The sequence below is a fragment of the Zootoca vivipara genome, chromosome 3 (assembly GCF_965207765.1).
Source record: "Zootoca vivipara chromosome 3, rZooViv2.hap1.1, whole genome shotgun sequence".
NCBI classification, from domain to species: Eukaryota; Metazoa; Chordata; class Lepidosauria; order Squamata; family Lacertidae; genus Zootoca; species Zootoca vivipara.
This window is the reverse complement of record NC_142586.1, coordinates 34,121,213-34,142,391: the sequence shown is the minus strand read 5'-3', so window position 1 is coordinate 34,142,391 and position 21,179 is coordinate 34,121,213. Positions and strand designations below refer to the sequence as shown.

At 41.0% G+C, this 21,179-nt stretch overlaps 1 protein-coding gene across 2 annotated transcripts in view; it reads right to left on the bottom strand.

Annotated features, from left to right (window-relative positions):
* The window catches only part of ADGRB3 (adhesion G protein-coupled receptor B3), a 434,966-nt gene that overhangs the window by 185,513 nt on the left and 228,274 nt on the right, over positions 1-21,179 (bottom strand). For both annotated transcript variants that reach the window (XM_035109688.3, XM_088665841.1), the window contains exons 15-16: positions 17,750-17,852; positions 6,677-6,720 (exon numbers count right to left, since the gene is read on the bottom strand). In XM_035109688.3, coding sequence (XP_034965579.1) covers positions 6,677-6,720; positions 17,750-17,852 — 147 coding nt within the window. The remainder of the gene's footprint in view (positions 1-6,676; positions 6,721-17,749; positions 17,853-21,179) is intronic.

Sequence of the window (21,179 nt, the reverse complement as noted above, 5' to 3'; positions counted from 1 at the left end):
ATTTTAAAACTTTTCTCTACCACAAAGCCTAACAACTTGGACTTTCTAGAAGAAATCAGATTTAATTGTGGAACACAAGCCATCACTGGTTGCTTTCTCTTATTTCCAGAGTTGTAAATGTCCAGCAGTAGCACAGAATTATGGGAGAGGGTACTTGAATTGATAATGCATAAATAAACATATTGCTCATGTATTGTGTACTGCAAATGAAACTTAATGTACCACTGGACAAGTTACGGTAGTTATATGTTGCTCTTGTATTTACATGAAAACCAATAAACATTATTTGACCGGGGCGGGGAGAGAATTATAGGTTTAGAATTATGGTTAATCCCCCTGCTGACTGACCCTTGAGAAACATAAACATAAACCTGTTTTGAGTTAAATGGAAATGTGCAAGGCCATTAAAAAGAGAGGAAAAAAGTGTCCTTTGTCCAATTACTTACTGATTTTCTGCTTTTCACTAGATATTCAACTTCCACAAAACGGTATGGGTAAAAAATCGGCAAAATATTTAAGAGGAAATTCTACGCGTTTCCAGGTTATGGACAACGGGAAACCCAGAAGTACCGGAAAGGGTTACTTCCAGGTTTCGCCGCTCGCGCATGTGCAGAAGCACCTAATTGTGTTGCACGCGTGCGCAGACACAGCGCTGCAAGTTACGAACGCTGCGGGTTGCAGACGTGCCTCTGTCATGGATTACGTCCACAACCTGAGGTTCCACTGTACGTCCGCAACCTGAGGTTCCACTGTATTAGGATAAAAACATACTAGCACACCAGATTATATCCTTTTAAATATGTTTGTGGGAGTTCTTGTTTTGTTTTTGTTCTTGCTTTTATTATGTATTTTGTGGTTTTATTTAGTTGTGAACCACTCTTAGATCTTTGGATGCAGGGTGGTATATGAAACAAACAAACCAACAACTGATTATCCAAACACAATGGGTTTTTGTTTTGTTTTAGCAATGTACTTGAATGGGTGTTTGGATTTTGCTGCCCCTAGAGCCTTTCACTCAAATGTTTATATCTCTTTGCCTCCCCACTCCTGAAATCTGTGATGTTCCTTTCTTGAAGAAGGACCTTTTAGGTGCTGGATCACAGCTTCATAACTTAAAGACTTGGCAGCTACGGGATGCTGTTATGGTGGCCACAGCATCATGTTGTGCCATTTTAGCTAAAGTAGATCCTTAAGGCCAGACACCTTTTATAATACAGTGTTTGCTTTCATTTTACATACTTGGACCTGCAGATAGCAGCGGCAAGAAGGCAAGGACCAAAGTCATGGTGAAAGACAGGAGTTACTTGTAAGGTTATTTCATCTTGCTACCATCAAATATGCTTCCATGGGAAAGCAGGATCTCAGCAGGGCAAAGAAGCAGGAAGAAAGTGTGATAATTCACACTACAAGGGAACCAAGCTATAGGGTGCATGTGTCCTGTATGCAAGTCAAATACCCCAGAAGACAAAAAGGAACAGCTGGAGCAACTGCTTCACAGGCAGCAAACTGCTGTTGCTACTGTTCGCTTTGTGTTTGTTTGTATATTACTACAGCAGTTTGCAAGCAGAATGGGGAACACTGTGACTGCTTAACTCAAACACCCAATTCACTAAGATTACCATTAATAAAAGCTGGAATCTGCTTGGCAACAAGGCCAATCCGCTTAATGCTTTCAGCTAGGTTTTTTTTTTGTTTTTTTTGTTTTGGTGATGAAATGCCTACCAATTTGAGGAGGAAAGGTTTATGTGGGCTAGGCTGTTCAGATTCTCATCACAATAAGCTTCATGTGTTATTATAAAATTGGTCATGAAAACAGTCCCTGCTCTGTCCAGAATACTGGTGTTTTGGAATATCAATCTGTGTGAAATTTCATGAGCATTGAGGAAAAATTGATCTGATGGAGGCGAGTATTTTGCCAGGCCTTGGTTAAATAGTTAAAGTTCCCAGTCGCTATGGTTTTGAAGCTGCTCAGTTTTCCAGCTGATGGTTATTTACATAAAAATGTGCATGTCAATTGCATTCATGTCTACTTTGATCCTGAAATGTATCCTAAAACGTACCAAGGATAAATCATTATTCACCAATAAATAGCTTCTCAAAAACATATTCCCCATTTTCCACTGGATCCATTAACAACATGTGAGAATAGCGGAAAACACAACGGTGTTGTAATGTGTTGTAATGGCTTCGGCTGCATGTCTCTTTAAACGATGGTGCCCTCCAGATGTTGCTGGACTACAACTCCCATCATTGGCTATGGTGGGGCTAATAGGAGATGTAGTTCAACAACATTTGGAGAGCACTATGTTGGCTAGCCCTGATTTAAACCATAGTTAAGCTTAAATATGGCTTAAAGGTGAAGAAGCAGTGTGCTGGTGCACAGGAGAAAAAGTGCAGCTGTCTCATTTTTCTCCCACTCTGCTGCTGCCATGCTACCAGGAGATGAGCCACGACTTAAGTGTTATGTCCGAACTTGGGCTCATAGTTTGCCTCCCCAACACAAACCATGAGTGATAAACCAAACACAAGTCTTGGTTACAGTTCACGGCTTGTTTCAGGAGAGGCAAACCATGAGCCTGGATTCAGGCAAAATGCTAAGCTAAAGCACAGCTTGGGTCCTTGATTGTGCAGCAGGAGTGAGAGAGAACAGAAGAGGCTGTGATTTTCTTTCCGTGCACCAGCACATTGCATGGTCCGCCTTTAAACCATAGTTAAGCTTAACTGTAGTTTAAAGTGGCGTGCAAACTGGGCGCATGAATGCATGGCCCAGGATATGGCTATTGATTCCTTCTGCTCATGGTGATCTTACGCGATGCAATGAAATGAGGACCAGTTTCAGTTAAAGCTTTCCCCAGTTTTCCAGAGTCAGCAGTGAATAAGCAAGAACTCCTGACTAGAAACGGTCCACTCTCTTGCTGGATCGGCGCCAGAGGGACTGCCAGATATAAACTGCAAAACAACTGAAGCAAAATGCCATTCGTTTTTGAAGGCTGCGAGGACATCCCAGCTTTGTGTGATTTATAAACAGTGGATCAAGACTCTCAACCTGCCACATGTGGAAAATTTGATGTTGTAGAATGGAATGTAAGTATAAACAGAGGGTGATAGAGACCTGGAAGGGGGGGGGGGAATCAGCCTTACTATTATGCATCTGTTCAATGGCATGGCGCTGCACATTTTATTTAGATTTATATAGCCTAAGTATCCTTCCATGCTAGCTAGCACACTAGGAGCTTTCACTCTAATTCAAAGCCTACAGTATCAGAATACAAATTCCATAATATAATCAAATAGAGTAAAATACTCCATCATAAATCACTGCTGAGGGGGAAAAATAGCAATGAATCATAAAACAACCTCAGTTAACATTATGTCCTTACATTCTTCCCCCCACCCCAAGAAGTTTAGAGAAAAAAGTGATAGCAAAATGAAAGGTGGGGGAAAAAAAGAATGCTTTCCTGACCTCTTGTGGGTGATTAGATTAAGCTCTGAGGCAGGAGAAAAAAAAGCACCAGCTCCATAAAATGCATAAGCAGCATGCAGTTGCAAAAGCCATTTGATAAATTACAGAAGCGTAACAAATGGTACTTAGCATCAATCTTTTATGGTCCCACCTACTCTCGGATGACTAATGCACCTCCTGCTGGATTCCCCCCCCCCACCCCGTTATTGAAAATCTTTAAGCAGCTTCAAGGAGCAGCCATTTTTAAAACTCCCAGTGAAATATTTCCTTGCCTGAAATTTGGAACCTTTTCCTAGCATAAGTTATTTTATGTCATTTTCAGGGATTCCTAAAACATGTTACTGAAAGACAGTCATGCTCTGCATGGGCAAAGGAAGGAGGAGAGGAGAGGAGAGGAGAAATGAAGCCAGGCTGTACAAGAGCCTACTGCACTGCAGGGGGTGGCTACGAAATGGAGCTAAATTATACAAGCTCTGCTCTCGGGCCCCCTTTCTTTTACAGCAGCATAGGTCTATATGCAGAAGCGAGCTGTTATGGCTCTTCCAGGGGATCTGCTAATTGAGCATTCACCCTAGTTTGCTTGCACAAAACTTACACAGAGGCTAGATCATATCTGGTCTTTATTGAGCTTTCCTTCTGATTTGTTTGTGGGACAGCTATAGGACAGCATGCATTTATCCTGCATGCATTCTGACTTTCCTGCGGGCTGTTTACATGGTCTTCCTGTTAGTCGCTCATTCATCTCACACTTTTAAAAGTATTTCAAACCTGCAAAAAAATCCCATTTTTTATTTTTTTAAGTGAATTTTTTCCACTAGGGTAACATAGTGTTTTGATCTTCTTTAAATACATGAACCTTAAGTCCTGGAATGCGACTGAATCACTCCTGCAAAATACTGGCAGCCTAGAGGTACCCTTACTCATTGCCTTTTCCTTCTGAATCGCTGAGTATGTTTTAAATGTAGATGAGCACAGCTGGCAATTGTACTAACGACTACCAAGTACATACTAAAATGTTGAAATGCTTCTTCAGAATCAGTGGCTTTCTGTAGCACCCAAAATAGCAGCCTGAAGTTGCTTCTTCTGAGAGAAAGGTGCTTTATGAATCACTTGTGATAAAAAGCCCCCAATAATTCTGAAGCACCTTGTTAGCTTTTAAGGTGGAACATCATGAGACTCTTTGCTCTCCAAATGATAGGTACATGTACACATTACAAGAGACTCATCAAGTTTCATCTCTCTGTGTGTATCCATTCATGCAGCTGTACCAAGACTAGCCAAAAACTGCAGGCTCGTACTGAAATGTACTGGCAGCAAATAAAACAGCCTCTTCACCTCTGACAACATCAGGATCTTCCAGCTCTCTCTCAAATGAAGATAATGAAATCACATGAACAATACTAGGGTTCAGTGGGGCTGACTTGCATCTCTGACTACGGGTTTCCGAGGCTGTGAGCCATCACCGGGCCATACATGCTATGTCATCACATCCCCAGCATGCATTATGTCATCATACCCCCCAACGTGTGTGTGCCGACATCATCACGCCCTCTGGCATGCTGACATCATTTGTGCACGTAGCTGTGCCACACTTTATAGGTGCCCGGTCCCCTCATTTAAAATGTTGTGGGACCCAGGGCATTCAGGCCCCCCGGGGCTCAGCACCTATGCTACGATTGTGACCTCTTCTGGGGAGGTTCTGTAGAGAAACATAATGAAAATCAGTAATGTCGGGTGCCAAGCCAAGGGCCTCCAAAATTGTTAATATCCATAACAGTGAAGATCCATTTGGGGGCACCAAATTTTGGCCTCGCTCAGGGTGCCATCTTACCAAAGACTATCAAAGTCCGCCCCTACGCATGTGCCCAAAGAGTCAGTTACTGATTTGTAGGACATTGGGAATAGACCTCTGAAACACAGGTGTTACAAAATCCATCTCTGTAGTAACATATGTATTGTTGCATAGTCCAATAAATATATTTGCACATTTGTGTGTGTGTGTGTGTTATTGCATTATATAAAATCTGCAGCAAACAAGTGATGGGGAGAATTTCAATTCCTGAGTCATTTTCAAGACTTAGTTGTCTATCAAAAGCTACTTCTGATAAGAGGCCTGCAGGACCATCTTTCACAGAAACTCATACTGTCAAACCATTCAAGACCACACTGGCTAAAAATGGGTCAAGTCATTCAACTGGTAATGAAGCAGCATAGTTTCCTAATACACATACAGAAATGCCTACAAGGAGAAAAAAAATGTGCAAAAATGTTTCGCAGTACACAGGACCATTAATAAAGATGTAGCCTGCAACACTGAACTTCTTACAATTCAATTTTGTGTTTGTTTACTTGAAGCCCCACTGCATTCAGTGGAGCTTACATCTAGGTAAGGGTACATAGGATTGCACCCCTGCATCATAATCCTATGCATGGGTACTCAGAAGTATGAGTATGTCCCACTGTGTACAATGGGTAAGCACTCGTTAGTAAATGCAGCCTTGGTACAGTCATTGATTTTAGTGAGAAAAAGATTGATCAGCCTATGATATTTAGTGATGGTTGAAAGAGAGCTACCACTAATTGCTACGACGAATCCAAACTATGCACACAGAAAAGCACACATGAACATCTCTATAACACTTGCAGTATTCATTTGCATTTTCTTTACACTAGTACAGGAAACCTTACCTCCTAATTGTTTATTTGACAAACTGGAGAGAATCTAGTAACAAATATATTTTAAGGTATCAGTTTTGAAATCAGTAACTGGAATCCATTACATCAACCACAGGAAGTATTAGACATTCTTATTTTAAAAGTCGACACTGTACTCAATATGTTGCCCAGCAACCAACTATCCAGTAATGAAAGCAGAGACAAGCATTTAATCGTCAGGCATCATCTTGAAATCAAGTGTTTCTGTGAAGATTCCCATGCACATCTAGGCACTGACAAAACCACATGGGTATAGTGATTTATAACAGACCTATAACATGACACATGATAGCACACAAATGTGCATGATTTCTAATATTTTAGTATGAATATTTAAAGCAAAAACATTGAATTTAGCTCTGCAGCGTATCAGCGCTGTTATGTATTTAGTTCCTAGTGCCTCATAATCATGCCTTTTTATCTACTGGATACATAAATATTTTGATGTGATCTGGAATATTAAATCCCAAGTAATAGCAATAAACATCTGTTACTTACATTTTTGAATCGTCCCATAGTGCGCAATAGGGATTCAATGTGCCCTGAAACAAATAACAATCAGCCATCAAAATTTGTTCTTTGCTGACAGAGATAACGAATGGTTATGACCAAATGTACAGAATTTTAAATGGAAAAAAACATGCTCACCCCTGAATTTTTAAAAAAAGGAAGATTTGCTTTGCAAAGGCAATCGTTTCACAATCCTTGTGAACCAAAGGATCCCATCACCCACCTGTCATCACAGTGTAGGAATGTGGAAGACCAGAATGCTAAGAGAAGCAGCACATGTTCTTTTCTAGTTGAAGAACTCAAATGTCAAAGGCTGATGTTGTCAAATTATTAATAATCGGGCAAACTAGCTACACCCAATCATGTCCTGAGACCTACAGATGCAATTTGCACATGCTGCAGCATTTATATTTTGCAACTGCTAATTGGTGCTTCCTCTTGTCTCCATAACAGCTCATAGATTGTACTAAAAACATTAATATTTGATTGCAAAACTTAGGTAGATTCTTAAAAATCCCACGCTCTGAAAGATGCTGCCCTTGTGGCACTAAAACAGGTCAAATTCATCATACACATTTTATTTTATTGCCCATTTTATGCAAAAATATTTATTTGGCCCCCTTATTGAAGGAGGGGATTTATCACACTGACTCTACCTGGGTGTCTTATCTGCTGAACAATTGTAGTAAGGACGTTGTGGAGAATGTGGCAGGATTTTTGAGTGACGCTATAAAATTACATCACCATAGGTCCCAAGAGCCATTTTCATACCTCACAATGTCTGGACAGTTTTATCCTAAAGTACCTCCCACTATGTTCCGTTAACTATGTTGCGTTCTGATCCATGTATACGATGCACTTTTTCTATGCAAGGAGATTGATTGATTGATTGATGGCAAAACTCAGCTTTTTAAAATAATAATAATAATAATAATGTCTGATGGAAATAGGGGAAATAGGGGGCTGCCATGAAACGAGCCTGGTTTGGCTGCTCTCATTATAAACACTAGCAGAAAAAGTACTTGTGGAGCTGTGTGCAAACAACTCCATAAACAGCATTTCGTATTTGGCTGCAGACCAGGTCATTCTGACCTAGACTGCTGAAAAAGTGCAAAAAAGAAGCAGCTTTCCTTTAGATTTTGCTACTTCGCTTTCTTTATTGATTTGGAAACCTTTATTCCTGGTGTCTGGAAATTACTGAAAACCTCCTCTTTAAATGCCTGCCTCTGAATCAGCCATCTAATGTCCAAACAGCATAGATAATGAAACAGATCATATACAATCTTTTGTGCCAGTTCCACTCTGGCAAATTCAAGCAGATTATGAACCCTAGCAGGCTGCTGATTAGTTAGAGGTTTCAGCCAGAAATGTGTGTGGGGAGGTCTGTGCTTCAGAGAGGGGCAACAAAGGACAGGGCGATAGTGGTAGTCTTCTGTATGTGGAGTGCTCTCCTCAGTAAGGTCTGCCTAGCACTGACACTAATGAACTTTTTGGTACCAGGTGAAAACCATTATCTCAGGCAGTTTATGGAACATGATGACTTGGTTGCTAATAGCTTATTCGCTGGTGACTTTCTAAATAGTTGAGAACATTTTTGTTTTACTTTTGAAAGGATTTTTTTAAAATCCTATAATGGTCTATGGTTGTTTAAAACTTCTGTTTTAAATTTGTCATGTCATCTAGAGACTGCTACTATTAAGCAACTAACAAGTTAAATGAATAAATGAATGAATACGTAATTAAATAGTTCCTCTTCCCCCCCTCATTATCCAGGCTTTTTTTTTTATTAAAAAAAAATCAGCCTCCTGATGCTGTATTTGTATAAAGTTTTGGCAACTGAGCATAAGAAGTGTCCTGTAGAGCATGAAATATAGCTTTCTGATTGGACTAATGAAAGATAAATGTAAAATACCACAGCTCATTTCCAGAAAGGTCTCTGCATCAAAATTCCCTCCAGGATGGGCAAAAGAGTATTGCATGAATTAACACACACACACACACACACACACACACACACACACAAAACTGCATCTTGCCCTAGGAAGCATGCATACTGCAATTAGTGCTGAAATGGGTCTGCTTATCTCCTAACAGATGGTTGGCATGATCAGTTTTGATTATGCAGATCACCTGTCTGGGAAAAGGTTCTGAATTCAAGCCTGAAACCTCTACCATAGCATGCAAACAAGGATATTCCTGGTTCAATGCCTACTTCTGTCATGAACTCTCCAGGCTGCACTAGGCAAACTACTGTATTTCTTAGCCACAGCAACTTCTGTCTGACTTGAGAGGAAGTCAGGATGTCAAACTAAGCTGGTTTCTCCCTGTTGCAGTAGTTCATACACATCACGATCCGTTTCAGTCTTGAGTTTAGCACAGAAATGGCTTTGGCAATATGGTCACCATGATGGATGACCTATGCTGGGAGAAGAACAGGGAAAGGGCAAGCTTGCTTTTGACTCTACCCATGATGGTATCCTTCCATATAGGCTGCCCAGATTAGGTGATGGGTACGCTGCCTCATTGTGCTTCCATTCCTTTCTAGAAGTCTGTTTCCAGAAGGTGGTGCTGGTGAACCGTGGTTTAGTATTATGCCAGGCATACTACAGAGTTTCCATTCCTCAGTCTCCTATCTGCCTCTAAAAGGACAGGTATAGCAGAATTGTGACTAGAGTTGTTTCTAGATGTGGAAGATGAACGACTTGGTGCAGGAAGTATAATGTGGCTGATCAGTCCATGGCAGTCATCTTTTGATCAAGTCCACAGGTTTGGCAGACAGGTTATGACTACTGTAGTATCCTTTCATACTGGGATCCCGTCACTCAGGTACCCTGTTTCCCCGAAAATAAGACATACCCATAGAATAAGCCGTAGCAGGATTTCTAAGCATTTGCGCAATATAAGCCATACCCCGAAAATAAGACATAGTGATAGGCGCAGTTCTGGAGGGCGCCAAGGAAGAGGTGAGGCTGGATGCGTAATAAAAATAAGACATCCCCTGAAAATAAGCCATAGTGTGTCTTTGTGAGGAAAAATAAATATAAGACAGTGTCTTATTTTTTGGGGAAACACAGTATTATGTCTGTTAAACACAATTCTCACTAAAGTTGCAGCTTTTGAAAAACATCTTAAGTCTCCTACATTCATCTGATCATAGTGATTAAATTAAGCAATAAAGAAATTGTTTAACAAATCACACACTGAATAACATTGAGCTGTTATTCATGTAACATGAGAAAAGAGTAATTGAATAAAGAAAGTCAGGATTTTATTTCTTATTCAGTAATTTAATTAAATAATTAGCCTGTTTAATTGGTGGCATGAACACGAGTGCTTTGTGAGCTGTTAATATAGAACATTCAAGGTCTATGGATGAAACAAAATTATCTTCACCTTATTAAGTAAAGTACAAAGTTCAAAGACAAACTGTGCCGAATGAAGACATTTTAATTAGAAAAATTACTATCTATTCTTAAATTCAGGTAAATTATGGCAAAGAAGAAAAAAAGAAAATCATTAAGATAGCAAGTGGGGCGGGGGCAAAGATACTGATTAATTAGCAATGGCATTTTCAACCAACGTTTTTATCTTCCTCTCCTTTATGCCAGTAGTAATAACAAAATCCTCTTACACAAAGACATAACAAGATCTCAGTCTCAGACATTTACACTGGGGGGGGGGAACCTGCGGTCCTCCAGATGTTGTTGGACTCCCAACTCCCATCAGCCCCAGCCAACATGGCTACTAGTCAGGAATGGTGGAAGTTTAGTCCAAGAAAACCTGTATAGCCATAGCTCACTTGAGCCCCCCTCCCCAATTTACATAGCCAAGTCCACCGGAGTAGACAATTTCAATCCAGTGATGGTATCTGTGAATCTATGAAGGGCTTCTGAAAATTCCCTTAACTGAATTGGTGGCTGGATTCAACTAAGTAGTTCTGCTAGTGGGAGCCAGTGCAAGGCCTCCTGTTAGTGCAATGGAGCCTTCTCCCCACTTCCCCTGCAATTGGCTCTGGGGTCTTTGAGAGATACCTAGAACTGCATGCTGGGAAAGGGGAGGTTGCTTTATTAGGCAAGCATAAATGCATGCACTGAGGAAATGTTTGATTTAGCAGAACCCTGAATTCCTCCCTTTGGGTTTTAAGTTACCTAGTTTTGTCTCTGAAGTATGAGAACCTATCAATCTTTTTTCATTTCTGAATTTTGTACAAAGCACGGTACATTCTTTTCATAACTTCAATGCCCTTCAGTTCATTTGCATCTTTCCACACACTGTGCATCATCAAATGCTGCAAAAAAGAAGAAAAGTAATCCTGATGTGGCATGTTTTCCATCAAGATTTATTTTTGTAGACATATTGTTTCATCAATGCACACATAATGTGCAGGAACCAAAGATACTGATGCTCTGAAAGCTATGGAAATATTTTCCATGTGCTCCAAATCCAGAGATAGTTTTAGAAATTCACCCAGTTACACTAGAATTCAGGAGGAGTGCAATTGTCATGAACTGGCAGGACAACAGGGAGGGGGAAGCGGACCCTGGGAACGGGTATAGCCGAGACTGGAACATACCAGGCCAAACTGGGAATGGGGAAGGAGAGGTTGGTGTAGGAAGTACTCACGAGGTGACGGTGGATGACACAGGGTCAGTGCCCAGTGTCTCCATAACATTGCAGGCTCTGAAGCGAAGCATAGGAAGCAGTGGGTGGGGTGCTCTGGGAGGCTGAGGCAGGCAAAATGCGACAGCCCAGCTCCCTAGCTAGCCAGGTGGGGCTCGCTAGCTCTCAGCTGGAGTAGGCTTGGAACAGGTGAGGGTCACCTGCCTCATCAAGCCCAGATGTTGCAATCAACACGCAAAGTACAAAAGGGCAGCAGAGGTGAGGTGCTGGGTCTGCTCAACTGCCCATGCTGACAGACCTCAGTTTGGATGCTCAAGTATCTCTGTGGGGCTGTGCTTTGTTTGGACTTTGGACATGCGGATTGATGCTGGACTGGGTACTTGACATACTGACTTGCTCCCAGATAGGCCAGGGGTTCAGGACAGAAACACGGGGCAGAGTGATCCAAAGAAACAATAAAGGAATGGAATGGGGGAAATATTCTCAACGCAGTTCGTGATGTTGCTCTGTTGCTACTCCCCATTCTTACCTTTAGATATTATTCCGCTAGTGTTAAATGTTTTCCAAGTTAAGAACAGATTTTCATTATTAACGTTTCAGCAGAGGCGTGGTTTGTATGTTCGTAAATTCCTGTTCATGAGTAAAGTGTTATGCAAAGGGGTATGATTGCTGGTTTCACGTCACATGTTGCCCCAGTAATTCATGATGAAGAAAAATTGTGTGTGTGCGCGCACATGTAAGAGACAGAAGAATGTGGCATCACAATTCCACCACAACATCTTAGCTTGTAGTGTTGATTAACCTGTCTCATGTGATTACCAAACTTCATAAATTGAGGAAAGTGCAGAATGGTTTGGGGGGAAGCAGCAATTATGCTGCTAAGGTAACATATGAACAGGTTCACAGAGAGCAAACCAACCAATGTGGAATATTCAAAGAGTGTTGTAGTATCACTTGAGAAAAGACCTAAAGTTCAACACATTGAGTCCCAGAGATGTCAGTGCCTCGAGACTCCATTAAAGATGGTATTTCTTACATAGATTCTGGCAGATATTAGGCAATGATTCCTGCGTGGATTGACTTTGCCTATATGAAGTCTCTCACCCCTTTACTATTGAGTTCACTCAAGGGGCTGAATCCGACCTGCTGTCTGAAGAAAATGGAGATTTTGGATTCAAAGAGAGCCAAAAGAAAACGACACCTCTTCCAGGATGTTATTGACAAGACTATTGCTTTCCTGCCTTGTCAGCACTTCCTGGCCCTGTGTTAATATGGTAGTCATTAATATCCTGTTACAGAAAGGTAGACAAAGCCAAATGACAATCAATGCCCTGCGTTTTCTGCTGCCAGAATCAAGCTAATAAACATTTTAAAGAACTGGCAAGAGGCAAAGGCTATGTCAGTAGATTACTGAAAAGAACAATAAAATAAACAAGCTGAAAAAAAAGGTTTCTAAAAATGGCTTTCAAAGACGTTCATTTAACCTTCCCATGGCCTTGATGCTATTGGCCATTTTTTAATTACTCTACTTACATGGAGTTTATCTGTTGATTCCTACACTGATACAGTTTAGTGACACTATTTTGATTCTTTCTTCTTATCTCAACCTGGTGACCAAAGTCACTACAACCTTTTCCACATGCTGCCCCATTCCCCTTGGCTTGCAGTTAACCCTTACAGTCCGATCCACTAACTGGTTTTAAGGAACAGCTACAGATAGCAGAGAAACTTAAACAAATTCACACTACCTAATTTGCACTTTCCATAGCAGTATAAGAGCCAAAACATAGTTATCCTTCAAAATTTGCACTTCCCCGAATTTTACAGCGCAGCTCTCCAGCTTGGGTACAGAATGCATACAGTGGTACCTCAGGTTAATAACTTAATTCATTATGGAGGTCCGTTCTTAACCTGAAACTGTTCTTAACCTGAGGTACCACTTTAAATAATGGGGCCTCCCGCTGCCGCCGCGCCACCGCCACGCAATTTCTGTTCTCATCCTGAGGTAAAGTTCTTAACCCGAGGTACTACTTCCGGGTTAGCGGAGTCTTTAACCTGAAGCGTTTGTAACCCAAAGCGTTTTTAACCCAAGGTACCACTGTATACTGAATACAGATTCACATATCCTTAGGCACAACCCAATGAAAGTTAAGCCCTTCTAAGTCTTTTTGTTTCCAGTGGGACAGTTTAGCATGTGGTTAAATCTCTCCTATTGAATTCAATAAAATCTAAAAGTTCTTAATATTGGTTGGGTTGTGCATGTAACTTTTTAAATTAGCCATGGCTAATGAGCCCATATGGATACAATTCAAACCAAAAAGAAAGATGCCTTCCTGTAGGTTTTCCCTGAATACTTTTTCAAATTTTAAATTGAGGCCTTTTTTGGACCATTTTTTTAGGTTCAACATATAGCTTCCTAGGCTCTGTTCTTTCTACTACATATATTACGTTTCTATAAAGGCTGCTTCTATATGTCACGAAATCTCAACATTTTAAGTAACTTCCATCTAGCTGCGTCTCTGACAATCATGCATATGCATTTTTGTGATTTGCTATGGGAAGAGAATCCCAGAGTGGCAAAACTGTGATATGCAATCATCACATGATTGTCTACAGATGGTTTGCAATTTAATTTCACATCCATGGTATTTAGATGTAAACTGACCACAAATAAACTGATAAATGGATCATAATAAGAACTCAAATTCTTATTTTCAGCAACTAAGTCCTTATCCTTTAGTGAGGACTTCTGGTATCAGAAGACTTGGAGCTTTTTAAGTTTAACTGCAAAGCCACAATTTGGTGTGCTGCTTTTGAGCTGAGAAGCAATCTGTATGGAAGCAGTCCCCACTGTATAGCTAGAAAAACTTTAGCTATGCAGATTTCCCATAATTTAACCTCATGCCTCTGGGATGTAAGAAGGTCAGAATGGTTCGCCAACAATGAACATATCTTAGATGTTGAGCACCAACACAATCTAGGCTCAACCTGCAATGATACTCTAATTGATGGAGCACTCCAGACTGACAAAGCAGCCAACTATCTTTCTGAACTCTTGGTCTGAAAGCAATTCAAAGCCTTCATGCTGGCATGCTTTAATGCCATCCCTTCAGCAGTCCTGTAGGGAAGATACCCAAACACTCACTCCCACACATGCAGTTGCCCCAGCGACTCTAGAGAGGTCAAGTGGGTGACCCACATCCTCCTGCACTGCTCCTTTTACATGACTTGCCTAAAACCTTTATTGAACATTTCTTATTAGAGCCGCCGGGATGTTTAGATGCATTTTATGTCCTTCAACTCCTCTTCAAACCATGTATCCATCGTGTGGCCTACCTACATCAAATAAATCCCACCAGGATCTGATCCCAGCCACTCTGTAATTTCCCTTCTTGGAGTTTTTTCTCTCTTTGTGTGTGTGTGTGTGTGTGTGTGTGTGTGTGTGTGTGTGTGTGTGTGTTTATCTACCTTATTTTATTTCATTCTTGATTTTGCTATTATGCTATTATACACAGCTGGATAATGTTTTTTATGTGTTTCCTATTTTGATTCTTTGGGACTAGTCATTGAACACAACAATAAAGATTTTATTTGACGTGAGAGTCATTCAGCTAGTGGCCTGAAATATGTGGGATGCAGATTCCCACTGGCATTGCTAGATAGATGGTAAAACATATTCTGTATTGCACAATATATTGAGTATACTACATTAGGCACTATAGTATAGTGAATAAGAAAATTGCTTTGAATGCTTTGACTTCACTTGCTCACCTGCATTGGATCTATGTCTGTAGTTACTGATATAGTAAGGAGGCCTATCTGTAACTGAAATTTGTGAGTGCTTCTAGCAGTTTTGTGTGTGTTCAGGATTCTGTTAAGAAAGTCCTGTCAAAGATGTTTGTTTACTACACTCTACAAATGTGAGAATGTATAACGTATTCAGCAAGGCTCTCAGATGTTTACATTTCTGAACACGAAAAGAAATCCGTCTGCATATCGGAAAAGGGATTTTTGGACCTCTCAGCAAGCTTAGGCTCTACACTGGAAATCAAGTTGGAAGCTTCCTCAAGTTTTAAAAGCACAAGATAAATAATACATGGGGCCAGTTCAGGTCCTTATCAGGCAGTGTCCCAATTCCCATGAAAAAGGAGGAGAGTACACCCCTTCTCTTTTGCATCTAATGCAGGGCCGCCTTTATCACATGCAGGGCTGACTTTAGCATATATGCCACCGGGGTGCAAAGATCCACCCAGGCCCCCCAATTTAAAGTTGTTGAGCTTTCTTTGGGAGGGGGAAAGCCAAAGTTGTTGACCTTTTTAAAAGAACAATGGAGCAGAAGAAACTGCTTTTCTTTCCTGAGTCGTCAGGAAAATTTGACGCTATGGAGTAGCAGAGCGACGGAGGAGGGGGGCGGGGACTTTTGCTCCATTGATTTTCACTGCCGCTGATCAAGAGAGACTGGCATACAGTAGGTATACATTTGGCGCCCCCCACCAGAAGTCGGCGCCCGGGTGCCCCGCACCCCTTACACCCCTGGGTAAAGATGGCCCTGATCACATGTGACATGAGCATTCCATATGGAGGCCTGCATGCATGGGGGGCCAGCTCAAAGGATTCTTCTCCCTCAAAACTTAAAACGTTTGTGGGGAAAGTATCTATTTTACTAAGTTTACTTGAGTATAGTCATGTGAGTGTGTGCATAACATGTTACATTATGTGTGTTGTGGAAAGGGGCATTCACCAACTTGTCCACCCTGGGGATATGTCTTGCCAATTTCAGTGATTCCATGCATGAGGGTAGGTATTGTGTGGCTCCATCAACCAAACTAGTGCAGCCAATGGAGATCATGAGAGTTGTAGCCCAATACCATCTGTAGGGTGGCCATGAGAATACCAACCTTGCCATACACCAGCTGAAAAAGCTATGAGAAAGGTAATCATCTCCCTACCTCAAAATCACATGATACTTTGATGATGTCTTACCACCCAATATCAATATATATCACATTATACAGGTGAAGCCAAGGATTCACCCAAATCCTTACAAACTCAAATATATACACTGAAATGTTAGTATGGTTTAGGAGTACAACCTAGCCTAGGGAAATCAAGTGCTCAAACAAGGCAGTTTCTATTTACTTGTGATTGAATTAAACTGTGATGCATTAGAGCAGGCATGTCAAACCTGCGGCCCTCCAGATGTTTTGGACTACAATTCCCATCTTCCCCAACCACTGGTCCTGCTAGCTAGGGATCATGGGAGTTGTAGGCCAAAACATCTGGAGGGCCGCATGTCTGACATGCCTGCATTAGAAGGTAAAGGTAAAGGACCCTTGGCAGTTAAGTCCAGTTGCGAACGACTCCAGGGTTGTGGTGCTCATCTCGCTTTACTGGCCGAGGGAGCCAACGTTTGTCCGCAGACAGTTTTTCCGGGTTATGTGGTCAGCATGACTAAGCCACTTCTGGCGAAACCAGAGCAGCGCATGGAAATGGCGTTTACCTTCCTGTCGGAGTGGTACCTATTTATCTACTTGCACTTTGAGGTGCTTTCGAACTGCTAGGTTGGCAGGAGCTGGGACCGAGCAACAGGAGCTCACCCTGTCGTGGGGATTCGAAACACCGACCTTCTGATCGGCAAGCCCAAGGCCCAGTGAATTACACCACAGCGCCACTTGCATCCCTTTTAGAGACACACAATTAACTCGGGCAATTGTGAGATCTGTGCAATGGATCTGGTTTTAATATAGGGGTGCCTGCTCCATTATATCAAGGATGTGACCTTCCAGATAATGTTGGACTCCTACCTTTCACCAGCCCAAGGCAGCACAGACAATGGTTAAGGATGGTGGGAGTTGGAGCCCAACAACATCTGGGAGATAAAAGGTTAACAACACCTTACGGGATTGCAGTAAGGTAAAGCAGGGGGTCAGCAAACCTTTTAAGCAGGGGCCGGTCCACTGTCCCTCAGACCTTGTGGGGGGCCTGACTATATTTTGAAAAAAAATATGAACGAGTTCCTATGCCCCATAAATAACCCAGAGATGCATTTTAAATAAAAGGACACATTCTAATCATGTGAAAATACCAGGCAGGCCTCACAAATAACCCAGAGATGCATTTTAAATAAAAGGACACATTCTACTCATGTAAAAACATGCTGATTACCGGACCGTCCGCGGGCCGGATTTAGAAGGTGATTGGGCCGCATCCGGCCCCCGGGCCTTAGTTTGGGGACCCCTGAGGTAAAGCATTGATTTCAGCATAATTAAAGTTGTAATATAAAAGCAGCAACTCCAACGAAAGGGGAAAAATAAATAAACATAATGGGTTAATGAAGAATTTGACAAAACAGTTATTTCAATACATTATTTCTTTTTTTATAAAATAATATAAATAATGAGTTGTATAATAATAATGAACATTCACTGAATCAATACTTACATTAGCCAAATGAGCTAACTCTATCTCTAGAAAGGAATCAGATGTTTTGGGCTCAGGCCTTATGGTGACCACAATGATTTTGGAATTTATAACTGTATAATTTCTGAAAAAGAACAGTTAAAAAACACAACATTTATTAAAACCTCAATATGATGCAATCAAGCAAAGAGAGAGTATGACTAGATGAGAATTTAAATTAATATCCCTACATGCCATTTATTGTAAATACAATTCCCCCTGTTCTTAGACCTGGTGAAGAATTAAAGAGAGCCCTCGTGCTGATCCAAGAGCCATTCCTTAAGTATGATTCATTGATTAAAGAGACAGATTGACAACACAAACCTTCAGGCAGGTCTTTAAATGGCTGTAAATTCATTTATCTCAAGGTGAACTCAGCAGGCTTGTTTTACACAAAACAAAACATATTTCTTGCAAAGTTCTGGCCTGGCTGTTTTGCTGACTGCTAACTGAAAAAGTTAAGATGGATGACAGCAATGAGAGTTTCCTCAGAATCAATTTTTCTGATCTATAACCAGAGAGACTTAAAACCCATTTCGTTCCATATATGAATGAACAACGAGATCGTTCGAAAGATACCCCAAGGTTTCAATTCACAGATCACTTACTCTGGTGAGGCCCCTCTGGGATTCTCATTTACGAGGCCAGGAGGACTTGATCTCATGCCCACCAAAATCATGTGGAGAGTTTATATCAGTTTCTCAGTCCTCACATTGGTCCCTCAGGTGACAATCATCAAACTACTTCCACCAAAACAGCCCCATTTGTTTTAAGGGTATTCTTGCGTAAAATGTATTTTGACGGTAGCAGCCTTAATAAGCTGTCCTGTTTTAAAGAAGCATTGCCTCACGTTTTGGCCCTTTGTCATTTTCTTTCCACTTGGTTCTGAAGGGTGTTTTGAGGCAGAAGCCACTCAGGGTCACCAGTTCAGATATCAGTGGTGAAGGGTGGGGGCAACAAGTATTGCCGTTGTGGGATGCAAGCTTATGAAAACAAACAAACCAAAAAACCATCACCAAAGTAAAATGTAATGTAATGGGTTCAATCCAGATCTGCTCTTCCACGAACAAAAGGGTTCAGATCCAGTGGGGGTGGTGGTGGTAGTAAGAAGGAGAACTGGCAAAGAATGTAGGAGAATATACTTAGCAGAGTTCTACTTCAGGGGACTCTAATGCTAATTATTTCGATACAGATGGTCCTGGAATTTTTCTTATCTGGATTTTGGTGTTCTAAACCACCCAACCATTACATTAGCAATTTGCCCTTGTTTCATTACTTATTTCTGAATGTGGTGCAAAGAACTGTTTTACAGCTTTCAGCCCTCTCCCATTTGTGTTTTCCCCTCCCCTTACATAGCCAGCGCATATCTGCAAATTGAGAAACACTGGGGGTGGGGTGGAGGGCGCCAGCATTTTTATGTGGCTGCATATATAGAGTTGTACAGTCCCTTTGTGGAGTGCTTGCCTAATGCACAGAAGCACATACATGGATGCCAAGATTGCTTGTTTCATTCATTCATTTATTTTGCAGAGTTCCATCAATGTAAAAGTGAGTAAATGTAAGAAGAGGGAGAGACATTGCAGACAAACAGAACTGTTCATGGTTCGATTCTGGAAGCAACATTAGAAACTCTCTGAAGTACTTTTACTATGTTACCCATGTGAAAGCTCAATGAGGTAAAAAGGGATTTTTGGCCTATGCCTTTGACCCTGCGCTCCAGATGACATGTGGCTTGCCCTGGTGTCTGTGCCTTACAAGGGACATTTAAGACAGGGGGAGCCTACTCAGCTACACTCACCTACTCCTAACTAAAGTACTTACTCTGTTTTCCTATGCTGGTTATTTCAAAAATTAGCACAGCATTTCCTACAAAACCTATTACAATGCTGTGCATATCATGATATACTGCATGTCTGAAAGCAGTACATACATCAAGTATCAGTTCCTGCAGGATGACAGGGTACAGTTATCCCCTTCATCTCCTGCTTATATTTCCGTGCAAAATTCCTTTACTCGTGGTTGTATAAGTTTGTATAGTAGCACTGAAACATTCACCTGTCCTATATTTTACTAAACCTTAAAAAGGAGACCGGAATGTGCAACTCCTACTTACATCCCCCCTCTGCCCCCAAATATCCACCTGACAAATATTTAGCAATCCCCTCACCAGCTGGAAAATTTTCTGTTGTCTGAGATGGATAAAAGATGCAGGAGAAATTGGGGTTTAAGATGCAAAGCTAAATAGAAGAAAAATCACCCATTTTGAAGAAAGTGGTAAAGTAGTATTACAAAAATGAATATTAATAACAATTACAAACACAGCAACTCAGTCCAGACACTCATTGTGGGTGCAGGTGCTATTTGGAGCTTGCTCCCCTTCAAGATCTTCTCCATTTATTTTAGTCAAAGAGGGACAGCATATGCCATGTTAATGGAATGAATGATATGCTGCAGCATTTAGTTTATGCTTTTCCCTTTTAAAAGCCCTTATATTTCCAGTTCACATTTCTGCTACCGTGCAATGAATGAAGCACTCCTGCTGCATGTACTTATTGCAGACAATCAACTGCTGAGAAATGCAAGACAAAATCTACTAAGCACAGGAATATATTTTAATATTCTCCCTCTGCAGAATCACTGGGAATAAATATCGTGGTTATCCGACTCTGAACGAGCTTCCTCTCTTTTCAACAACACTGTAAATTAGTGTTCTATACTCCCTTGAGAAAGTCAAAACATCTGTAGTAAAGACATTTTTAATGCTAAAAGGCATATTGTCAATGGCATATGCAGAGGCAGTTGTGAAACAACCATTCGTATTATGAAGTGCTGCACCTAAATCTCTGTGTGCTGGAAGTGACTTGGAAAGTGACTCAAAAGCATGCAATAAATAGCAGGGTGTAAAAGCAGATTGGATTACAATGCACACATATTCCCCCCTTACATATCATGCTGGGCATAAAATGGTTCGATTAGCTTTTCAAGCATTCCATCAGTTTTGTTCCATTTCCATAAATGGACCTGCTTATGTGCCATGTCAAACCTCATGACTGAGTACAGTTATCTAACTGAGCCCACTTTGAATCTCACATTATTATGAATCTGTCCATTTCACCATTGTACTTAATGTATGAAACCCAGACCTACTGAGCCTTGGACTGTTTTTAAACAAAGACTGGCGTTTTAGTTATTCTGGAAGAGTTTATGTTTAATGAGCCTCCACTTATTGTTTATGAGTTTGTGAAACGCCTGAAGACACTTCTGGCATGAAACTTATGTTAAACAGGAAGAAAGCCTATACTGATTGCGAAAGCAGAACCTGTGAGATCAGTGATGCAGTGATAGGTACAAATTATGCCATGCTTCAGTATTACCAAAATTCATCTACAGTGGTACCTCTGGTTAAGAACTT